Below are 9,681 nucleotides of genomic sequence, written 5' to 3' on the forward strand. Positions count from 1 at the left end.
CTTGAGGGAAAGGAAAGCCTCCTCTGGCTCTTAGGTTCCCTTTCCTAAAACCTGCGGACAAAGGGAAAGAGATAAAAATACATCTCCCGTGAGGCTTTGAAGCTAGAGCAACTGGAGGTGGTCGGGCAGGGCACCCCGACGCCTGCCGGGAGTTGTAGTTCCCCCGGCCGTGTCACTCCGGAGTTGCCCACTTCGCCTTCACTGGGAAGGGGCGGGGCCGAGCCTCGCGGGGACGCGCTTTCCTTTGTGGACGTGGCGAGGGGCGCTCTTGGCCCGCCCTGCTCCCTTTGGCCCCGCCCCACGAGGCCCTCAAGAACGCTCGTTGGCTGGGGGGCGGGGCCTCTGCGCCTCAGGAGGCGGGGCCTGACTGGGGAGCCGCCAAATTAGGCATCTTTTTGGAGAACGCAGGGTGGAACGTAGAGAGCGAAGTGAAGCTATCCGACCCGGTAAAGGGAGGCGGGGGCGGGTGGCCTGTCCAGGGAGGACGGTTTGGGTCCGCTTGGGTGGAGGATTGGGGACCAGGCTGAAAGCGATGCCCGCGAACCTGCAAGATTTCTTTCTGGCCACGACCCTGCCCTGAACTACGCGTGGGAAGTGCGCCACGTCTCCCGCTTGAATCCTACCGTCCTAGGGCTCTAGGACTCCTCTGGGACTTCCTCGGAGGATTCGGTCCCCACAGCTGGTTAACCTCTGAGAATCCCGCCTTCCTTTCCCCTTCCTATCCCTTCTTGTGGCCCAAACTTTGCAGCCAGCTACCAGCTCTGTGTCCTGTCCTGGGTTCCTCCCATCCCCATCCTCCCATCACCTCTCTGTCCTTTTCTCTGTGACTCTGACTCCTAGCCTCCACCACTCCTCAGGGACTGATGATGTGGCCACCCTCACTTCTGCTGCTGCTGTTGCTACTCAGGCGTGGAACCCAGGCGAAGCCATCTCCTGACGCTGGCCCTCATGGCCAGGGGAGGGTGCACCACGCGGCCCCCCTGAGCGAAGCCCCTCATGATGACGCTCACGGGAACTTCCAATATGATCATGAGGCTTTTCTGGGACGAGAAGTGGCCAAGGAATTCGACCAACTCACCCCAGAGGAAAGCCAAGCTCGTCTGGGGTAGGAGAGAGATGGAGGGGGGAGGAGGATTGTAATTTTAAAGAGGGAGGTTAGGAGAGCCCTCAGTGAGAAGGTGATATTTGAGTCACGTGGGTATATGGGGGAATAGCATTCCAGGCAGAGGGAACTGTAAGTGCAAAGGTCCTGAGGCAGGAGTGGGAATGATGTGCCTGGTGTATCTGAAAACCAGAGGTCTATGTGACTGGAGCCCAGGGAGCAGAGGGAGACAGTAGGAGGTAGTGGCAGAGAGAAGAGAGGGATCAGGTTGTGCAGGGTCTTTGGGGCCCCAGTGAGATGAGAGCTATGGAATGGTTCTGAAGGAGGAGGTGAGCCAACTTAGGTTTTAACAGGATCCCTCTGGTTGCCATACAGGGAACAGACTATAGGGAGCAAGAAGCAGAGAGCCCGTTGAGGAAGGGATTGCAGTCTTCCAGGCGGGAGATAAGAGACCAGGGTATCCCAACTCAGGGTGGAGATAGCCGTGGTGGTCAGCTATGCTGACTGGAATATTGTGCATGGATGGAGTTAGATGAAGTAAGCTAATGCATTTGTGGTCACACTTACTACAATACCCAGCACCGTTCAAAGGGCTTACCAGGCTTAACTCATTTAATCCCAACATCCACAGTGTGAGGTATGGTCTATTATTTATTCCCATTTTACAGAGGGGGAAACTAAGGCACAGAGAGGTTATATGACTTGCCCACAGTCACACAGCCAGCAAGAAGAGGTGGCAGGATTTGAACCTTAATGTCTGGCTCTAGAGTCCAAGCTCTTAACCACAGCTCGAGCCTCAGGGTAGCCGGAGCAGAGCAGACAACATAACGCTGGAGGGACGGGTCAGCGACCTGGCCAGGGCCATCTCAAATTGGATTCTGGGGACTGGGTCGAGGGGCTTTGGGATGGAGACAGGAAGAAGGGCTCCGTTAGCGGTCGGGGTGGCGAGGACACAGACCAATGACTGGGCGTTACCAGGGATGGGATCTGGGAACCGACAGGCGTGGCCTGAGAGAAGGGCATGAGGTGGGGTGACCTAAAGGGGCCCTGACATGCGACAGGGAGGTGTGCAGGATCAGGCTGGAGCTCGGAGAGGAGTGGGTGAAGGCCGAGCCCGCTGTGTTGGTGGTGATAGTCATAGGGCAAAGCCTGATAACGGCTAGGAAAAACCAGGCGCAGGGGGAGAGTCGCAGCATACCTCGGGACTGCAGGGATATCAGCCTGAGATAGACACGCGCGGCCAGGGAGGGGGCGGGGCAGAGGGCGGGGCTACAAGGGCTATCGGGCCAGGAGATTGGTGGAACCAGCGAAGGGGGCGGGGCGTGAGACGGCGGCCGGTCGGGACCGCATGTTGCCGTGGCAGTCGGAGTTCAGAGTGAGCCTTGGGACGGGGAATCTGCGGTGATGGGCGCCGTGTGACTCTCTGCCCTCCGTCCCCTCCCGGCTCTTTCAAGTGAGAGATGGAACACGCGCAGGGTTGAGAGGTGGGGCCAAAGTGGAGGGTGGGACCCTGGATTGTCATAGGTCCTTCCCCCAAGCCGGCGAGTTGTAGAGCGCAGCGCCAGCCACAGGCCTGCTGCATCTCGGTAAAGAGGTTATCGCCTCTGGGAGCGAGCCTGGATTGAGAGGGCGGAGCCCTAAGGTGGGAGTGGTCCTGGATTGACAGGCTCCTCCCCCCGATTTGCCGGCGGGGACAGCATTTTCAGTCCTATATGGGGTTGTGTCTCGAGCGTCTAGAAGGCGGGACCCGGTGTGGGCGGGGCCCGAGACTGACGTGCGCCCGCTCCTGCTCGCAGGCGCATCGTGGACCGCATGGACCGCGCCGGGGACGGGGATGGCTGGGTGTCTCTGGCCGAGCTCCGCTCGTGGATCGCACACACGCAGCAGCGGCACATACGGGACTCAGTGAGCGCGGCCTGGAACACGTACGACACAGACCGCGATGGGCGTGTGGGTTGGGAGGAGCTGCGCAACGCCACCTACGGCCACTATGAGCCGGGTACGCGGCGAGAACTGACCCCTGGTCCCCTCACACACCGTGACCCGAACCTTTGTGACACCTTCATCCTGAGAACCCCAAGCCACGTTAACCAGATCCCTAACCTTTGGCTTCTGACCCTTGACCAGGGCTTACCCCCAATCCCTGATCTCTGGTTTCTCATTCTGACATCCACTGGGGACCTCAGTTTCTTGACCAGGGACATCTAACCGCCCGAGCCCTATCAGCCTGACCTTTGACCTCTGACTTCTCATCTTGAGAACCCCAAAGCCATTTCTTCTGCCTCTGACTCTGGATTCCCACCTCTCCATCACCAGGCCCCAGCGTTCTGCCCCACCACGGCTCTTATCCTCTGGCACCTAAACCCTCACCCCAGCCTCCCCCTCCAGACTGTTCTTCACATAACCTCAGGGGGATCATTCCACACTCAGAGCTGACCCTGACCTTCCTCTGCTCACAGACTCCCATGGCTCCCCAGGGTCCTCAGGCTCAACCAACCTCAGCCCCACCTCAGCCAGCCTTCCACTTTTGCTTTTCTACATTTTCTGTCCAAGCTAAATGGATCTTCTGCAGGCCCCCTGAACTCACCATGCTCTGCAAACCTCTGCACTCTGCACATACTGTTGTTTCCTTTGCTGAAAATGCTCTTCCCTTCCTCTATTCCCAGCATGCTGAGTCAGTAAACTGCACCAGAGTGTGACTTCAGGGCCCAGAGGGCCAATGTCAACTCAAAGTCCATCCTTCCTGACTGCATAACCTTGGGCAAGTGATTTCCTCTCTCTGAGAGTCAGTTTTCTTCATAAAGTGAGGACAAACAAAATAACTCACTTCTTGTGAGAATGAATTGCAGTTTTATGGATAAAGAGCTTAGCACATCATCAGCTCTCACTGCAAGGTAGCTACTGTTTTTTATTAGTAATCGGTGGAGGTCTTCCTGCCATGACTCCCCTGAGTTGGATCCCTCTATCTTAAAGCCCAGCCCACCAAGACCCCTCCTTCCCCAGGTGAAGAATTTCACGACGTTGAGGATGCGGAGACCTACAAGAAGATGCTGGCTCGGGACGAGCGGCGTTTCCGGGTGGCTGACCAGGATGGGGACTCAATGGCCACTCGGGAGGAGCTGACGGCCTTCTTGCACCCTGAGGAGTTCCCTCACATGCGGGACATTGTGATTGCTGTGAGTGGGGCCTGAGGAATCCGGCTCCCTACCTCCCTTCCTGGGACCTAGGCTTCTGACGCCAAGACTAGCCTCCCAGCACTTACCTTGGGGGCCCCAGTGCCCACCCTCCACCCCCTAGTGTCTAATCTCTCCTAATCTGGCCTCTCCCGTTCTTTTCTTTTCTTAATATTTATTTATTTATTTGGCTGCACTGGGCCTTTGTTGTGGCACATGGGATCTTTAGTTGTGTCCTGAAAATTCTTGGTTTTGGCACGTGGGATCCCATTCCCCGACCAGGGATTGAATGCATGTCCCCTGCATTGGGAACATGGAGTCTTGGCCACTGGGCCACCAGGGAAGTCCCTGGCCTCCCCCTTTCTGTGCTCACATTTGGGATCCGAGCACCCAGCCTACCTTTAGAAAATCACCCACCCCCTTAAGTGCCTTAGAGGAGCCCTCATCCAGGCTGAATCCCAGGAAAATTCCAGCCCTAGACATGGAGTATCCACTCTGAGGCCATTTCTGCTTGCCCCCCATCTTCTATTACTTTATGATTTTTTTTGTTTGTTTTTTGTTTTTGCTAATTCTGTCTGTATTATAGAGTGATGGGATTTTTTCCCCCTCTTCTCCCTTTTCTTTTTTCCACTAGACTTTAATTTCTAGAGCCATTTTAGGTTCATAGCAAAGTTGAATGAAAAGTCCAGACATTTCCCCTGTCCCCCTGCCCATGCTAGGGATAGTTAACTTCTTTCACCTCTTCCACCTGGTGGGGGTTTCAGTATCTTTATTACATGAGACATCTCAAAGGATCTTACTCAGAGTATTTTTTAGTATTTATATTTATGTGTTAGGCTGTGCTGGGTCTTAGTTGTGGCTTGCAAACTCTTTTTTAAAATTAATTTATTATTTTTATATTTGACTGTGCTGGGTCTTCATTGCTATGTAGACTTTTCTCTAGTTGCAGTGAGCAGGGCCTACTGTCTAGTTGTGGTGAGCAGGCTTCTCACTGCAGTGTCTTCTCTTGTTGTGGAGCATGGGTGTGTGGGCTTCAGTAGTTGTGGCTCTTGGGCTCAATAGTTTCAGCTCCCAAGCTCTAGAGAGACAGATTCTTTACCACTGAGCCACCAGGGAAACCCTCATGCAAACTCTTGGTTGTAGCATGTGGGATCTAGTTCCCCAACCAGGGATTGAACCCGGGTCCCCTGCATTGAGAGTGCAGAGTCTTGGCCCCTCGACCACCAAGGAAGTCTCTATGGCTCAGAATATTATCTGCAGTTCTTGAAGAGGAACTTAATGACCAAACTACTATTATTTTGTCCTGTTTGACTGCTTCCCTTTGTTTCTGCATTTTCTCAGCCCCGGTGCCTCTTTCTCCCCAGGAAACCCTGGAGGATCTGGACAGGAACAAAGATGGCTACGTGCAAGTGGATGAGTACATCGGTGAGTGGGACCCGATTCTCCCCCCGAGGACGCCTGTCCTCTCCCCAGCCACGGGTAGCAGCCGATACATATCAGCCATTAGAGCAAAGACCCTCCGAAGTGGGGACTGCCTGAATCCATTCGCCCAAACACTCACTGAGCATCAGTTGTGGGTCAGGCCTGGGGGACATTTACTGATGATGTATACTTGCTGGGTTGGGCACATTAAAAAAAATTATGTATTCATCTATTTATTTTTGGCTGTGGCGGCTCTTCGTGGCTGTGTAGACTTCTCTCTAGTTGCGGAGAGCATGGGGGCTCCTCTCTAGTTGTGGTGCACGAGCTTCCTATCGTGGTGGCTTCTCTTGTTATCAAGCACAGGCTGTAGGGCGTGGGGGCTTCACTGGCTGAGTCACAAGGGCTCCAGAGCTCAGCCTCAGAAGTTGCGGTGCACAGGCTTACTTTCCTCTGGGCATATGGGATCTTCCCGAATCGGGGCTCAGACCTGTGACTCCTGCATTGGCGAGCAGATTCTTTACCACTGAGCCACCAGGAAAGCCCTCCAACAAATCTTGATCAAACACCCACTGTGTGCTAGGCCCAGGAAACATTTATTGACTTCCTTCTGTGTGCCAGACCAGAAAAGCATGTCTCAAGAACCTACTGTGTGCCTCAGTTTCCTCATCTTGGAGATAATAGAGCACCTACCATGTAGGAGCTATATATATAGTCAATCCAAAGGCCCATCAATAGATGAACGGGCAAACAGGAGGGGATCCAGCCAGACCGTGGAATATTGTTCAGCTATAAAAAAGAATGAAGCACCATCCATATAACAATGTGGATCAACCTCGAGAACATCAGGCCAAGTAAAAGCAGCAGACATAAAAGGCCACATCGTACATGATCCCATTTATTTGAAATGTCTAGAGTAGGAACATCCATAGTGATAGAAATCAGATAATCAGTTTCCAGGGGGCTGGAGGGAGGGAGGAATAGGGAGTAACTGCCGAATGGCTCCAGGTGTCTTTTGGGGAAATGAAAATGTTCTGGAACTAGAGGGAGGGGCTCCTGCACATTGAGAATGTGCTAAGTGTCACTAATGGTGAATCTTAGGTTGTGTGCTTTTTACCACAATTCAAACAACAAAAAAAAGAACCCCATGTAACTTCCAGTTACTATGGTCATCATTTCCCATAAGAAATGATGACTGGAACTTCTCTGGGGGTACAGTGGTTAGGACTGGGCGCTTTCACTGCCATGGCCACAGGTTCAGTTCATGGTTGGGGAACTAAGATCCCGCAAGCCGTGAGATGTGGCAGGAAAAAAGAGAAGCCTGAAGGTTAACTGGGTAATTGTGTGCCCAGCACCTGCTCCATTATTTTTTTCCCCGCCTGCTCCATCTTTGATGACATCTCTAAGACAGCTGCCTGGTTCAGCCCCCAAGGAGAAGAAGGCATTCTGTCCTAGTTATGGTGGCTTTGTGTCTGGTATAAAAAAAGACTTGTCTGTTTGTAATGTCTTCCGGATCTATCTGTGGGCCCTTGCGGGTGAAGGGTTTTGTGAACATTTACAAATGATTGCCACAAATGAGGGGCTCCTAGAATCTTGAGGGATGTTCTGAGTGTGGTGAGCTGTTCAAAGTGTAGCTTCAAAAGATCGCCTATAAAAATTTTCACTCATTCCTCCTTCCTATGAGTACCTACTATGTGCCAGGCACTGCACACTCTTGTGTCACGGGTGTATCAACCAAATGGATGGATGATTCAATCAATCAAATAACCAATCCATCAGTGAAGTCAGTTTCACATGTAGCATAGGGATCACCTGGAGAAGGAAATGGCAACCCACTCCAGTATTCTTGCTTAGAGAAGCCCGTGGACAGAGGAGCCTGGTGGGCTACAGTCCATGGGGTCGCAAAGAGTCGGATATGACTGAAGCGACTTAGCACACATAGCATGCATGCATAAGGGATCACCTGTAAATCTGGTTTGTTCCTAATCGGATTTAAACAGAAGAGGAAATGGAGGCAAAGGACAGTGAAAGTTCAGGGATCCGGAAATGTCAGAACCAGGCTGGGAGGTTCTCGGGAGCCGCCCCTGATGTCACCCCCTCTCGCCCCGACTCCCCCATCCCAGCTGACCTGTACACGGCGGAGCCCGGGGAGGAGGAGCCGGCCTGGGTGCAGACCGAGCGGGAGCAGTTCCGGGACTTCCGGGATCTGAACAAGGACGGGAAGCTGGACGGGAGTGAGGTGGGCCACTGGGTGCTGCCCCCCGCCCAGGACCAGCCCCTGGTGGAGGCCAACCACTTACTGCACGAGAGCGACACGGACAAGGTGCGCGGCGGGGGGCCGGCGGGCGGGCACTGGGGGATGCGCAGAAACTACCGAGACGCGGGCCTGGGGCTTTGGGGTTCTTGTTTGCAGAAAGGAAGGCGGACAGAGACTTTGAGATGGGGAGGGAGAAGAGGGGGGACAGGGACTCAGAGAGAGGGCGATGGAGACCTGGAGGCCATCCTTAGTTTCAGGGAGGAGCCTCCCAGGTGGGTCCATTGCCGGTCCCCTGACCTCTGACCCCCTCAGGATGGTCGTCTGAGCAAGGCTGAGATCCTGGGCAACTGGAACATGTTCGTGGGCAGCCAGGCCACCAACTACGGCGAGGACCTAACACGGCACCACGACGAGCTCTGAGCCCCGAGAGCGCACTGCCGCCTTGTCACCTGGGGCGCCCTGGCGGCCAGGGCCCCACCTGTCCAGCCCTGCAGGAGGTGGACACCGACCTCGGCGTCCCCCTGCCCCTGGCGCTCCACGGACTCACCACTGGGTCAACTTCTCTCCCTGAGACACCGCAGCCCCTCCCAGCTCCCCAAAGGGGCTCACAGGCCCAAATGATGAGATGAGGGACCACCCCTTTCTCACTGGCAGAGTCTCCCAGCCCAGACCAAGGTCCCCCTGACATAAAGCTGAGCCTCCAAAGGCCTCCACCAACCCCCCAGCTCTAAGTCTGAGCCTCACCCCACACAGCGGAGAAACACACCCCCAAGTGCCCTGAACTTGCCCCCAGCACCTGCCCAAAGGATGTCTCTTCTCTGCCAGGGAGGCAATAAAAGCCAGTGCTGGGGCCTCACCTGTGTGTATCTCTGAAGGGGGGACAGGGGCCTCAGGGGCTGTGACTGGGAGACGAACGTGTTGGGAGTTGGGGGACCGCTGTGGGCTGAAGGAGGGGGCTAGGCATTTGAAGAGGGGGCTCTAGGGGTTGGGCAGGGTTTGAGGTTGTCCCTTAAATTATACATAATGACCCATCTCGGGGAACCCTGTCTCCCAGATTGTTTGGTCGCTCAGTCGTGTCTGACTCTTTTCCATGCCAGGCTTCCCTGTCCTTCACTGTCTCCCAGAGATTGCTCAAACTCATGTCTATTGAGTTGGTGATGCCATCTGAAAATCTCATCCTCTGTCATCTCCTTCTCCTGCCCTCAGTCTTTCCCAGCATCAAGGTCTTTTCTAGTGAGTCAGCTCCTTGGATCAGTGGCCAAAGTATTGGAGCTTCAGCATCAGTCCTTCCAGTGAATATTCAAGATCCATGTCCTTTAGGACTTAGTTTGATCTCCTTGCAGTGCAAGGGACTCTCCAGAGTCTTCTCCAACACCACAGTTCAAGAGCATCAATTCTTCAGTGCTCAACCTTCTTTATGGTCCAAATCTCACATCCATACATGACTACTGGAAAAGCCATATTTTTGACTAGACGGACTTTTGTCAGCAAAGGGATGTCTCTGCTTTTTAGTATGCTGTCTAGGGTTGTCATAGCCTCCCAGATACTGAGCACTAAGCCAAAATACCTGTTTAACTCACGGGAAACCTCCTGACTAGGCTCACCTGTGAATGATTGTGGGAAAGAAGAAATGAACACATCCCCTCCAGGCTCTGACCCAGAACCAGGACTTTCTCTCTCCATTTTTAGTATAACTTGGAGAAAATGGTTCTTTGAGACACTAGTCCACC

At 54.0% G+C, this 9,681-nt stretch overlaps 1 protein-coding gene and 1 non-coding gene across 3 annotated transcripts; one reads left to right on the forward strand and one right to left on the reverse strand.

The window, feature by feature from the left end:
- Positions 1-304: 304 nt before the first annotated feature.
- RCN3 (reticulocalbin 3) lies at positions 305-8,807 on the forward strand. Of its 2 annotated transcripts, none has more exons than XM_043435325.1 (7): positions 305-446; positions 858-1,105; positions 2,899-3,101; positions 4,106-4,278; positions 5,640-5,700; positions 7,818-8,017; positions 8,264-8,807. In XM_043435325.1, exons 2-7 carry the CDS (start codon positions 864-866, stop codon positions 8,369-8,371), a joined length of 987 nt encoding a protein of 328 aa, XP_043291260.1. In that variant the 5' UTR covers positions 305-446; positions 858-863; the 3' UTR covers positions 8,372-8,807. The 2 variants fall into 2 exon arrangements, with proteins under 2 accessions (XP_043291260.1, XP_043291261.1); XM_043435326.1 differs by having other exon boundaries at positions 410-446; positions 841-1,105.
- TRNAE-CUC lies at positions 5,433-5,505 on the reverse strand. Its single transcript has one exon. It is a non-coding gene; the product is annotated as a tRNA-Glu (tRNA).
- Positions 8,808-9,681: the final 874 nt, after the last annotated feature.

This window comes from Cervus canadensis, chromosome 18 (genome assembly GCF_019320065.1).
Source record: "Cervus canadensis isolate Bull #8, Minnesota chromosome 18, ASM1932006v1, whole genome shotgun sequence".
NCBI lineage: Eukaryota > Metazoa > Chordata > Mammalia > Artiodactyla > Cervidae > Cervus > Cervus canadensis.